The 14,464-nt window shown below is 44.2% G+C and overlaps 1 protein-coding gene across 1 annotated transcript in view; it reads right to left on the bottom strand.

Annotated features, from left to right (window-relative positions):
• MLLT4 (myeloid/lymphoid or mixed-lineage leukemia; translocated to, 4) overlaps positions 1–14,464 on the bottom strand; it is a 170,694-nt gene that overhangs the window by 74,362 nt on the left and 81,868 nt on the right. The window contains exons 9-12 of the mRNA XM_015422166.1: positions 14,230–14,324; positions 13,139–13,398; positions 9,436–9,505; positions 2,556–2,671 (exon numbers count right to left, since the gene is read on the bottom strand). Of these exons, the coding sequence (XP_015277652.1) occupies positions 2,556–2,671; positions 9,436–9,505; positions 13,139–13,398; positions 14,230–14,324 (541 nt within the window). The remainder of the gene's footprint in view (positions 1–2,555; positions 2,672–9,435; positions 9,506–13,138; positions 13,399–14,229; positions 14,325–14,464) is intronic.

Genomic DNA, 14,464 nt, shown 5'->3' with positions numbered 1-14,464 from the left:
GATTAAATGATCACACCAGCATCTTGATCCTTTTTATGACAGGGCCTTTTGCTTCCTGAATTTCTGTGCCCCACCTTGGCAGAAAACAAACTAATAAACACTTCTCCAGATAATGAGAAAGCCCCTGAACATAAAAAGAAAAATTAATAATTACATCTTACACTGTCTGGAACAACCACTAACAACCTATTTTCATCTTGGAGAAAACAAAGAGTCTCTTCCCATAAACTATGATACTATTTTCCTTCAAAAGAGCTATTTAGTTGACACTAAAAGGGCTGACACTATGAGGGCTGATACTTTTCTCAGTTGCATTTCAGATTAAAGCCTAGCAGTCAGATAAGTAATCTTATCAGACACCTTGTTGGGAATTATAAGTTTTGATGTATCAGAACAGTTTAGGATAAGAACATGAAACTGTAAAACATATATGACTGCATGAGTGCATTGTTGTTCACCTCATTGTCTTTTTTGTTGTTTCCTTAGAGAAAGATAGATCACAATGCACATCCTTATAATGCCCCTGTATAAATCAATGGTGTAACCACATTTGGAGTACTGTGTGCAGTTCTGGTCACCACACCTCAAAAAGGATATTATAGCATTGGGAAAAGTGCAGAAAAGGGCCACTAGAATGATAAAAGGGTTGGAACACTTTCCTATGAAGAAAGGTTAAAGCGCTTGGGGCTCTTTAGCTTGGAGAAACGACGGCTGAGGGATAATATGATAGAGGTTTACAATATTATGCATGGGATAGAGCAGGTCGAGAAAGAAGTACTTTTCTCCCTTTCTCACAATACAAGAACTTGTGGGCACTCAACGAAATTGCTGAGCAATCAAGGTTAGAACGGATAAAAGGAAGTACTTCTTCACCCAAAGAGTGATTAACACATGGAATTCACTGCCACAGGAGGTGGCGGTGGCTACAAGCATGGACAGCTTCAAGAGGAATTTGGATAAACATATGGAGCAGAGGTCCATCAGTGGCTATTAGTCACAAGGTACAGATAGGAACTCTTGGTCTGGGGCAAGTGTTGTTCTGTATTCTTGGTGCTTGGGGGGGGGCAACAGCGGGAGGGCCTCTAGTGTTCTGGCCCCACTGGTGGACCTTCTGATAGCACCTGGTATTTTTGGCCACTGTGTGACGGAGTGTTGGACTGCATGGGCCATTGGCCTGGTTCAACACTGTCATCTCTTATGTTCTTATAATGACATTCGAAATGCTAACTACCAGAACCCTTGCATCTGTCCTGTTTTTAATGTACACTCATGTATTTTTTGGTCCACTCTCATCTGCACAGCTGTGATATACCCTTTTTATTTCCTTCCTCACAGAAATAATTTCTCATCATGGAAAATGAAGACAAGGTTCACAAACCCTTTCTGCTGCTGGTGCTCTTCTATATAGCCTTTGTAAAATGCTGTCACTGTTTCCATCCTGTTCACTCAAACTCTTCTCTGCTTGCCACTTTAGATAGTCCAGCAGTCTTATTTTGGTGAATGTGACCCTACAGCCTTTTTTAACACTATGCCAAACATTTCTGTACCTCCAATGTGTTTTGTTATCTTGAAAGATGGGGAAAGTACGCCCTAACTTCATAAATCATAGCATCCTCACATTATTGCAGAAATCTCTAGAATTGCCCGTTTGAGGTCTTGTATACTGACAGTCGCATGCAGCATCACTGAACATGTTCAACATCATGGTCTTTAATCTGTATTTCATATGAGCAAAATACTGGCAGATATACTCAATCATGCTCTAAGTCCACATAGTATAGTATACCTAGGGACTCCGGGCATCTGTCCGCACTTCCAGATCACACTCACTTCCAGGCCCGAAGAAAGTTTTTGTCTTTCTGTTTAGTGGCAAAGTACAGTGGTAACTGTCATGTGACCACACAAAGCTAGCTTGGCCTTGAAAAGGAACTAAGAAACTTACAGAGAAGGGATAATTCCTCTAGAATGACAACTGCTACTGCAGTAAAATCCTGAGAAGACAGTGGTGAGATTTATATAAATGGTAATTACACACACACACAAAGTAAATATGTTTTAAGTCTACCACTGACTTTTGAAACTCTCAGATTTAGACCATCCTAAAAATTGCTACCTCCACTGCTGATGTTGCAGATTTAGAGTCTGGTTTAAGGACTAAGTGAGAAGCCATACAAGGAGGACTCTCTCACTCACTTACTCTCTCTCTCTCTCTCTCTGTCTCTCTCTCTCTCTCACACACACACACACACACACACACGCAGGCATGAACAAAAGTGGTTGAGTTAATTATAACCTATGGGGAGGACTGGTAGAAAATTCCTTCTAGTGGCTTCAGTGTTGATCAGATAAAGTACCTTCATGCTCTGTTATCTAATAGATTAAATAAAATACACATTACTTTATTTGGGAGGAATTATGGAGTCCCTTGCAAAGCCATTTTTTATCCATGTAAAATAATAAACAAGAGCACATCAGTATCAAGTTTTGGTTCAAACATGCTTCCGTTATCCAAAAACAAAACAGCGATTTCATTCTGAGAGAATGCCTTTTGGTACCTGCCATCCTGCCTCCGATAATCCTGCTGCTGTTCTATTCTTATCATTGGCTTCACCATGCCTCGTTCAGCTGTGCTGGATGTTGATATTCTGTCACTATCCAATCTGTTGGTGCTCTGCTCCAAACAAGACACATTTAACATAGATTATATGAGAATCTGGTGCAAAATTACCAATAACAAAAACAGAGTTGTGGAACAGAAGTAGAGCAATGTTTTTTATCTCAGTAATATCCTAGAGCAGTGGTTTTCAACCTATGGGTTACATCCTAGTTCCCAAAAAGGAACAGAAGCAGAGGAACGGATCTTCCCTTTTCCCCAGGAGCCACCAGTATCCTCCATAAAATCCTTTTGAGTATCCACTATCTGGCTCTGATGCTTCCTCCACTAACGCATGGGGAGGGGATTTAATAAAATTTTCCCTTCTTACTGCAGCTCAATATACCACTCTGCATGGTTTACCATTCACGACAGTCCCCCCAACCCACAGCAGAGGGTTTTCTGGAGGTCTAGGGAGCTTCTGTAGGAAAAGGAAATGAGAAAACCTGTTATTTCAAATTCCTTTATTTTTTACAGGGAACAGGTTCTCACCTATGTTCCCAGTAATCTTATGACTGTTTGAAAATGGTGGACATGCTTATCCAAAACAGGTAAGTTTACCTACCACTACCAAACTTAACCCACAACAACAAGGGAACACTGAAGGCATTTTTGGATTATACTTTCAGTTCACATTGTGCTACAGTGTACCCTAGAACTATCTAGAAAACTCTAAAACGTGCTGAGATTTCATAGGAGAAATGCAGCAATTTCTTGACAAACAATGCATTGTGAAAACAATAGCAAGAAATTTCAAAAATTGTTCAGAGAGCATCTAGTTAAAGCATAAAATTAGGCAACACATAGGAATCTAGCAACTGAAACTTAAAAGTCACCTATTAGAGGGAAAAGCCAAATTTGAATGCTTCCTTTTCTGCTGCCTTAAAAGGAGCTTAAACGAACATGTGATCTTGTGCCAAACTTCTAGTACTTTTGTGGGAGTACACAACTATTTCCTTTTACAATCTCTACAATGTCAATTCTCACTTTCTCTCATTTCAATATATGATCAACTAAAAGCTTTAACACCACATGTGCAAAAACCCCCACAACCCTTTAAAGGATGGGCACAATGTATGTAAACCAAGTTTATACATGTAGCATAACACTTTTAGAGGACCTGATATTTCTGCATATGATTTATGAATATCAGCCCCTATGAACTGGATGCAAAGAATTCACAGAGTAGAACAGAACATTCTCACTTTCTCATGTCTTCTATAGCTCAACCCCACTTGAAAAGGTGCATCTGAGGAATATAAACAGGTTGCTTACCTGTAACTGATGATCTTTGAGTGGTCATCTGTGCATTCACACCTCTGGGATATAGTGCGCCTGGGCCGACTTCAATCGGTTCCTCTTGAAAGCGAAAGGGATTTTCGCGCCCGCTCCCCAGTCATGCGCCGGCCTCACTGTGCATGACCAAGGGAGGGGCAGGACAATCTCGCCAGTTTCTTCTGACCACTGCCATCAGACTCAAGAGTAATAAAAAAGGAGAGGACCGAAAGCAGAGGGGAAGGACGGCGGGTGGTGTGAATGCACAGATGACCACTCAAAGATCATCAGTTACAGGTAAGCAACCTGTTTATCTTCTTCGTGGTCTCTGTGCATTACACCTCTGGGAGATTAGCAAGCAAAAAACAGGCCTACCTGGAGTAGGGAGCTGAAGGTCCTAGACTTGCACCACCTGCAACACTACCTGCCCCATCACAGAACGTTGATGAAGACGCACATCCAGGGCATAATGCTTCACGAACGTGTGGGGGGTAGCCCAGGCTGCTGCTTGACAGATGTCAGTGAGCGACGAACCTCTCCGGAAGGCTGTGGACGTGGCTACTGCCCGAGTGGAATGAGCTTGGAGCGGGCCCAGAAGTGGCTGTTTGGCCAGTAAGTAACACAGTTTCATGGTTTCCACAATCCACTTGGATAGACATTGCGAAGAAAACTTCTTCCCCAGCACAGGTGTGCTATAGGAGATGAACAAGGCTGGTGACTGATGGAATGACCTTGTCCTATCAGGTAGAAGAGTATGGCTCTCTTGACGTCTACAGTAATTCCTCATTGCTCGTAGGGGACGGGAAAAATATTGGAAGAGCAATGTCCACTCGCAAATGGAACTCAGAAACAACCTTGGGCTGGAAAGACACATCCAGGGCCAAGGTGACACCATCATGGTGAAAAACCAAATACAGAAAATAGCAACGGAGTGCAGACAATTCGCTCACACGTCTTGATGAGGTAATGGCTACTAGGAAGGCAGTCTCCACGAGAGAAGCTGCAGGCTAGATGTGGCCATGGGCTCAAACGGTTTGCCTGTTAATCTGGACAGTACTAAAGGTAAGTCCCAGGAGAGAGTCGGCCCACGAGCTGGAGGAAAGAGGCGAGTGAGGCCCTTCAGAAACTGCTTCATTTGCAGGTGAGAAAAAATGGAATAGCCATCCACCACAGGATGATACGCAGAAGTTGCGATTAAGTAGACTCTTAAAGAAGAGCAACTAAGACCCAAGTCCAGGCGGGTCAACAAGAATCCGAAAACTATCCTTAAGTCCTTAGGGGGCAGTGGTAAACCCAACAACTTGAGGTACGACAGGAAATTCTTCCACTTCCCTTCATAGGAAGCATGAGTAGCTGGCTTCCAACAGTTCAACAGAAGAAGGTCTATCCTGTTACTGAGCTGTGCTAAGGGATTCTCCATGCTGTGAGTTAGAAGTGTGGTACATCGTGATGAAGCACTCGACCCTCCTGAGCCAGGAGGAGATCTGGTGCCGGGGGGAGATGTATGTATGTGTCCCGGGACATGTGGAGTAAAGTTGGGAACCAGTGCTGACATGACCACCATGGTGCCACAAGGATGCATTGAGGTTGTTCCTTCATGATCTTGCTCAGCACTCTGGTTAGTAGAGGAATAGGTGGGAACAGGTACATGTGCCTGTGGGACCATGGGAACAAAAGGCCGTCCCCCAGAGACAGAGGGTCCTGTCCCACCCTGGTACAGGACAGACAACACTTCGCATTCTGACGCGTCACAAATGCATCGATTTCTGGGTGACCCCATCTGTGGAAAATTGGTTGGAGGTAAGCCCAGTTGAGTCCCCACTCGTGAAGGGATGCACCTCCTGTGCTCAGAAAGTCCACATATACATTGAGCAATCCTGGCAGGTGAGCAGCAATGATGAACACACCTGGGATTGACACTTGGTCCAAATCTCCCAGGCCAGTCAACAGAGTTCCCTGGACACTGTCCCGCCTTGCCTGTTCAGGTAACACAGTGCGGTGGTGTTGCCTGTCAGGATTGCCACCGTACGGTGAGCCACGAGGTGGCAAAAGGACCTTAGGGCATACTGGATGGCGAGCAGCTCCAGGAACTTGATGTGTTTGTGGGCCACATGAGGTTCCCATTTGGCACCCACACACACACCTTGGAGGTGAGCCCCCCATCCCCACAGGGATGCATCCGTGATTAGGGTCATTTCGGAGCTGGGTGCAAGAAATGGGGCTCCCTAAAGGAGGTTGTCTGGAGTTTCACACCACTGCAGGGAATTCAGCACTTGCACAGGTAGCATGAACCGTTGAGATTGGGGTTGCCACTGTGGATGGAAACATTTGAGGGAACACAGCTGAAGTGGTCTCATCTGTAGTCTGGCGAAGACAAGTACCGCAATGGTGGCGGCCATCAGACCCAAGAGCCATTGAATCTGCTTTGCTGATGTATCGCCCTGTGTTTTTATCAGGTTGATGAGACCGATAATGTCTACCACCCTCTTGGGAGGGAGAAAGGCTCGGCAGACAGTCGAATCCGAAATTGTTCCAATAAACTGGACTCTCAATGAAGGAAGGAGCATTGACTTTTTCAGGTTCACCCGCAGGCCCAAAACATCTAGGGTGACCAGCATTAAATTGATATGGTTGAGCAGAGTTTCTCTGGAGTTTGCTACAGCAGAGTTTCTCTGGAGTTTGCTACAGCAACTAATAGTCTATGTACACTCTGGAGACGGAGGTATGCCGCAATGACAATCATAATTTTTGTAAAGACTCTGGGCACTGTTGTCCTTTGGAATTCCCGATAGGAGATAAATTGGTTGAGTCCCCTGAGGTCCATAATAGGACAGAGTCCTCCGTCTTTTTGGGGGACCATAAAATAACGGGAGTAAAACCCATGTTGATACTGTGCTGTCAGGACTGGTTCTATAGCATCCTTTTGAAGAAGGTTCTGGATTTCTTCCAGGAACGTACTGTATGGTGGAATAGTTATGAAATTGGGGCCTCGGGTACCTGGATAAATTCCATGGGGTACCCCTTTTCAATGATGGACAGTACCCACCAGTCTGATATTATTCGCTGCCAAGCAGCCAGGTAGGGAGACAGGCGGGTAGGGGTGGGACGACAGGAGTCAAAGGCTCTGCTTGGAAGCTTTCAGAGTCTTAAGCCTTAGGCTGAGAGACAGATGAGAATTTTGGTTTGTGCCTTTAAGGGCGGGAGGACACAGTGGGTGAGCGTTGCCACTGTGTTTCCGAGGACGACTTGAGAGGATTTTAAGTCTTCCGAAGGGGAGATTGGAAGATCATCGCCCACTTGTTGAGGTGGCGAGGGTTCCACCGGAGGATCGGGTTTTCGTCCCGACTGGGAGGAAGCATCTGAAGAGGCGGAGTGCTCAGACGGCTCGGGAAAAGGCATAGGTGGCATCGGTATTGATGGAGTCATATCTGATGGATTTTTAAACTTTGGAATTGTCGGGTGCGACAGCCTGGGGTGTTTGCCCATCAGCCTCAACAGTTGGGGCCTCACAAACTCCGGTGTTGATGCAGGATCTCGATATCAGAAGAGACATGAAGAGATGGACTGACGGGTTGGGAACCACGGCATACTGCCTGTAAAAGGATAGGCCCCATACATGTATTGCCACTGCCGTTGGTCCCAGGAGGGTGAATCGGTGCCAATGGTCGGTCTCGATCATCAGGTCAGAGCTGTGAAGGACGGACAGATGCATCGGCTCCGCGGTCTGAGTGCAGACTTTGAACACTGGAAGACCGGGAGATCTGTGTCAAGTCCATATCATGCTCAGAGTCAGTGAGCTGGATAGGACGCAGTGAAAACGACCGAGGTACACCTTGTGGCTGCTGTTGGCACTGAGAGTCAAGGGAAGCACCCCCTGCAAGATTCGGTTCCGAGACCCTCCGAGGGATGAGTGGAGATTGCGTAGGGGGAGTTTTCTTATGCTTTTTAAGCTTGACTGGCCGATTGTCCTTGCCTTCCCTGCGTTTTTTGGAGGGAGTATGGGCTAAGGACTGAGATGTCTGGGCCGAGCATTTCAGCATCAGGCAGTCAACATCTAAGTGAGTCGGTATCAGAGACAACGCAGCCATCGATGCCGAGGCAGCAGTCAACATTGATGCATGCCCTGAAGTGTCCTGTGACGACATCGGTGAAAGCGCTAACTCCAAAAGCGCAACACGAAGTCTAGCAGCTCTGTTCTTCTTTGTCTGCTTCGAAAACTTTGCACAATGAGCACAAGAGTTCATTCGGTGCGATTCCCCGAGGCACAAAAGACAAAGCGAGTTGCCGGCTGGGGGGGGGGGGGCGATCTTGCTGCCGCACTTAAGGCACCGTTTAAAGAAACCCCACCTCTTGGCCATAGGCCGGGAGAGGGGGGGAAACACACGACAGAGTCCAAAAGGAAATAAATCCGTAGAAACAAAGTCCTTTCACTTAACAAAAATAAACAAGAAGAAAAACGAAGAAACTTCGAAAAAAATGAGACATAGGCCTAAAAGTCCAAATTTTTTACCGACCAAAGCGGAGAAGATCCTAAGAGTGCGGCGGTCATTAAGAGAACTGGTGGGATTGTCATGCCCCTCCCTTGGTCATGTGCAGTGGGGCTGGCACGTGACTGGGGAGCGGGCACGAAAATCCCTTTCGCTTTCAAGAGGAACCAATCAAGGTCGGCGCAGGCGCACTATATCCCAGAGCTGTGATGCACAGAGAACATGAAGAAGATCTAACTTTATGGCACTAGATCAAGGTGGGCAGCCGTGTTGGTCTGAAGCAACAGAACAAAGTTAGAGTCCAATGGCACCTTTAAGACCAACAAAGTTTTATTCAAGGTGTGAGCTTTCATGTGCACACACACACGTTGTCAGACTTCATCAGAATAAAACTTTGTTGGTCTTAAAGGTGACACATTGGACTCTAACTTTGTTTTATGACACTATGGCATGTACTATGGAAATTAGTGTTCTTATGCAGAAATGTGATTGAGATTTTAAGTATATATTAGCACATCTGAAATGTATACTTAAGTATCCATTGATGCACTTGAAATATAAACTCAAAATTATATCTATTTATTATAGGCTGAATCAAAATAGGCAAGGAATAGGGAATAGAAGGAGTCTGAGGAAGCAGATTTCTGCCTCTCTCCTTGGCAGGACCGGAACTTCTGCTAATCAGGGGACCCTTCCAAACAATATGTTAACGCAGAATGTGGGGCTGCAACTAGGAGAGGGAATATCAGGAAAAACTGCACATTCTTATTCAAGGATTTGCTCTAGACAGTGTAAAACTACAGTGTGTATATAGGGAGGGGGGAACTGTTCAATAACCTCTCCTTGACACAACCTTATGCTGCGTGACATCTTCTTCAGGAGAGTTCTCCAATCCTCAGCAACTACTTTATAGGCAGAAAGAGTTTGCAGAAGGCAGAAAAGATCTTGTTCCACAATTCCTCCCATTTGTAAGAGTTTAGATTCAAGCCTACCTTTTAAAATCTAGTGACAATTTCTTACCTTACTTGCAGGTAATCCTGTTCCACTATGGATATCTCCCTCCAAATCAAATGTTGTTTCTTGTACAGCTCTGGAAAGACAACATATCTTCAGAATGTGTTGGTTAGCAACATGCAGTAGATAGAAATGTAACACAGAAACACAGTAGACAGAAACATATTTGTCTTGGGTTTTCATAGAGCTATTAACAAGTGACACAAATTTACAATACAGCAATACACAGATTTTATTTATTTATTTATTTATTACTTCGATTTCTATCCCACCCTATCCACAAGTGGGCTCAGGGCAGGTTACAAAGTCACATAAAGATCGTAACAACGATAACAATAAATACAAGTTTAACAATAAATCAACTGTGCAGCAAGTCAGAGCAAGCATGCCTTGATAAGAGAGGTCAAACGGAAGCATTTCAGAGTGGCACCACTGGATAATTCGCCAGATTAAGAAAATCAGTGCTGTCAGCAAGGGAGGCTAAAATGGATTTGGATGTCCAATGCCTCAACCGAAAGTCTAGCAGAACAGTTCTATCTTACAGGCCCTGTGGAATTGTAACAGATCCTGCAGGGTCCTGATCTAAAATGGGAGCTTGTTCCACCAGGCAGGGGCCAGGGCCAAAAAAGCTTTGGCTCTGGTTGAAGCTAGTCAGATGTCCTTTGGGCCAGGGACAGCTAAGAGATGCTGATCGCTGGAGCATAGGACTGTGCAGGGCACATATGGGGATAGGTGGTCCCGAAGGTATGCGAGTCCCTGGCCACATAGGGCTTTGAAGGTTAGCACCTTGAACTGGACCGGTACTCTATTGGCAGCCAGTGCAGTTGGTGCAGCATGGGCTGAATGCACACCTGCACAGACGTCACTGTCAACACCCATGCTGCTGCATTCTGCACTAGCTGCAGTTTCCAGGTCAAGTACAAGGCTAGCCCTGTGTAGTGTGAGTTACAATAATCCGATCTGGTAGTGACCATTGCATGGGTCACTGTAGACAAGTCCTGAAAAGAGATAGGGAACCAGTTGCTTGACCAACTGGAGGTGATAGAAAGCCAATCAGGCAACAGTGGCCACCTGGGCCTCCTTAGAAAGGGAGGCATCCAGGATCATCCTAAACTCGTCACCCTTGGCGATGGCACCTGTCGAGAGTTGGGAGTTGGATTTCCGATACTAGATTCCCACAGTCTAGGTACAGGACCTCCGTCTTCGTTGAATTCTGTTTCAGTTAACTCTGTTGAAACCACCCAGTTGCAGCCTGTAATGCCCTGTTCAATACCTCCAGTGCGGAGTCTGGCAGGACATCCATCAACATATAGAGCTGGGTATCATCAGCATACTGATGACATCCCAGCCCATACCTTTGGGCCAACTAAGTGAGGGGGTACATATAGATGTTAAACAGCATCAGGGAGAGGATATTAGTGGATGTCGCTGGGAGATACTTCCCCAAGCGCCACCCTCTGTCCCCAACCATAAAGGAAAGAGGAGAGCCACTGTAGGCAGCCCCCGTGGGCCAAGAGATCATGGTCAACCATGTCAAATGCTGCTGTGAAGTCAAGAAGTAAAAGCAGTGCTGACCCACCTCAACCCAGCTGTCTTTGAAGGTCATCTGTGAGGGCGAACAGTGCACTCTCCATCATTTGGCCAGGGCAAAAGCTGGCCTGGAAGGGATCCAGGACAGCAGTGTCATCCAGGAAAATCTGGAATTGCTCTGCCATGACCCTCTCCACCATTTTGTCCAGGAATGGTAAGTTCAAAACTGAGCAATAGTTGGCAAGGACCGTAGGGTCCAATTATGGCTTCTTCAAGAGCGGACGCATCACTGCCTCCTTTAAACCAGCTGGGAAGATCCCTGAGGACAGGGATATATTGACTATATCTCCCAGGGAGGTCCGAATGCTCTCCCAGCAGGCCTTGACCAGTCAGGAAGGGCATGGATCAAGAAGGCAAGTGGTGGGCTTCACAGCTCCCAGGATCCTGTCAATTCCTTCCTGGAAGAGCCAACTGAAGTGGTCCAAAACCTGACCAGAAGACAGGCAAGGAGCTTCCAGTTCCATTATTGTATCAATTGTGGTCGGTAGGTCTTGGTGGAATGATAAGACTTCATCTGCAAAGAAGCTCACAAATGCCTCACAGCCAATGGCCAATTCCTTATCATTTGGTTTTCCTTGAGGCAATGAAGTCAAAGACTGAATAGTTCTAAACAATTGGGCTGGGCAAGAGCTAGCAGACACTACGGAGGCTATATAGAAAGTTTTCTTGGCAGCCTCCAGATGCGCTTCCTTAATCAATAATACTGACTGTTGGATGACAGCAACAACATTGTGATAACTTTAAAGAACAATTCAGAATTATTCAAAGACCCTACTTGATTGATGGTAGTATCTCCTTAAGCATAAAGAAGAGCCCTACTCAATCAAACCAGTGGCCCATCTAGTGTAGAATACCATTTCACACAGTGGCCAACCACTTGCCCTTCCAGCAAACGAGGCACAGAGGCCAAGACCTTCTTCTGATGTTTCGTCCTAGCACTGGATATCAGGGGTTTACTACCTTTGAATATGAAGGTTCCCTTTACTCACCATGACTAGTAACCATCAATGAACCTGTCCTCCATGAATCTCTTTTAAAGCCATATATGACTGTGGCCATCACAACCTCCACTGGCAGTGAATTCCACAATTTATTTATTTATTGAATAAAGCATTTCCTTTTGTCCCTCCTGTACCTATTATCCAATTTCATTGGGAGCCCCCATGTTCTAGTATCATAGGACAGGGAGAAAAAGCTCCCTGTATCCACCTCATGCATAGTTTTACAAACCTCCAATCATGCCCACCCCTTAGCTGTCTTTTTTCTAAGCTAAGTAGTCCTAAACCTCTTCAGCTTTTTCTCACAGAAAAGGGTGCTTCAGCTCCTTGATCATCTTGGTTGTCCTCTGTACTTTTTACAGCTCTGCACTATCTTTTTTGAGATATAGTGATCAAAACTGTAAACACTATTCCAAATGAGGCCACAACATGGCTCTATACAAGGTCATTACAATACCTGCCATTTTATACTCCGTTCCTTTCCTAATAATCCCCAATATGGAGCTTCCCTTTTTTGCCACTGCTACAGATTTCACTGAGTTATCCTCAAGATCTTGGTCTCAGCCTGTTCAAAACCCATCACCTTACAATTGCCAACATTGAACTTCATTTGCCACATTACTGCCCCTCACCCAATTCTGATAAATCCTTCTATACCTCTTCACAATCTACTTTGGTTTTCACCATTATGAATAATTTGGTATTTAATTATTATGAATAATTTGGTATCAAACTGCCAAACTACAGACCTTTTGGTCTGCAGGTCAGCATCTTAACCTCTGAGCCTGTTTTGGACTTACCTATATTAAATAATTTAATGTTTACAAATTTGTCATTTCTATGTTAAAATTCTTTTTCAGCCAGTCTCTAGATTATATAACCAATATAAAATCAATACCTGTATTGCAGTTTTGGGACAATAAATTGGTATGTATAAATTATGCATAGGTTGCTGCTTTCAATAAAAGGTTATTAGGATATATTATTTCTCTTGCAGGACTAATGGAGTCTTCTAACAGAGTTTTAATTATCAAATCATGCAAACTCCAGAAGATTTCACAAAGTGGAGCAAGAGTATTAACGGTGGGTTCTTCCTTGACAATGATAACAACATTACTTACCCAGCTTTGTGTCGTGATCCTTTGACCATATGTCCTGTGTCTAGACGTCCTTTAGGAACATGATCCTGAATGGGATCCACAAACTTAAATACATGAGAGGCCCCAAACTGAACCTTCATACCACTTTGCAGCATAGTGGTCTCTGAAATCAGCTGACCCTCCACATATGTCTCAGCATCCATGCTTCTTGGAGTAACCGTAACAACTCCATCCATATTAGTGAGGTCACAGTGATGAGGTTGAATTCCTGGACCAAACAACTGAAAACACACATTATCAAAACTCAAAAGAAACCAAGCTAAAACCAAGAGTTTCAAAAGCTTACAGTAGTTTCCATATACCCTTGGCTCCAATAAACTAAGAAACTGGATTTCAAGATTAACTATTTCTGAACTAAAAGGAAAAATTTCATTAAAATAAACCTGCCATAGACTGTAGCAAACCTGCAATGAACTATACATTCCAGTCATTCCTTTACTGAGTGGCCTATTAAATTTTCCAACATACTTACCTTGCAGTGTCCATAGCTCAAAGTTGGGGGTTAACACAGGACAGGCTGATAAGAATGATAGATGGTTTGTAAAAATTATTGTGTTTATGTGCAAAATTAATATAACAATTATAAATCTTGTAAAGAATCAAAATATGTCTGCCATCAAACCGCTACTGGCTGAGGCATCAGGGATGATTTTCCTAGTGCTACAGTGTAAGTTTCAACTAGGCATCTGTAAATGTGTTAATTCTCAGCACTTTTTTTGCTGCACAGAACTTTACCACATCCCAACTTAAAACTCCTATTGTTATTTTTCTTAGAACACTCTTATTATTTTAAAAAACCAAAGTCAGTATGGGGATTACAATGTAATGTTTAACAATCTTGTGTTGGATCTTATCAGCCTTTTGCATTAGCGCCTCATGCCAAAGGACCACACTGCAAGAACACAGTAGAAGAATACAACCCACTGCTTATGTCTAGGTTGTAAAATTTAGGAAATTACATAGTATGCAAGTTTATCATTCTGCTTCCTATAGTTGCATGGTTTTTTACATGAAACTCTTTCCTTTCCCTTGTCTCAAGTAATGTTCCTCACCTGAATGGAATTGTCATCAAATTTTTCAGTACCAACTTCAGTCACACTTAACTGCAAACGATACAGCTTTGGTTTATCTCTGGAATCAGAACCATCTGAAAGAAAGGACCCAACACTTTAAACAAAACTAAAGCCCGATGAATGTTAAGGGATGAAACTACAAGGTATCATTATAGTAAACAATACCACCTCCTCCAGGAGGTATAACCTGACCCCAACCCCACTCCGAACAGAC

Source organism: Gekko japonicus, unplaced genomic scaffold, assembly GCF_001447785.1.
Source record: "Gekko japonicus isolate JY-2015 unplaced genomic scaffold, Gekko_japonicus_V1.1 scaffold347, whole genome shotgun sequence".
NCBI classification, from domain to species: domain Eukaryota; kingdom Metazoa; phylum Chordata; class Lepidosauria; order Squamata; family Gekkonidae; genus Gekko; species Gekko japonicus.
This window is presented reverse-complemented; position numbering and strand designations above follow the sequence as displayed.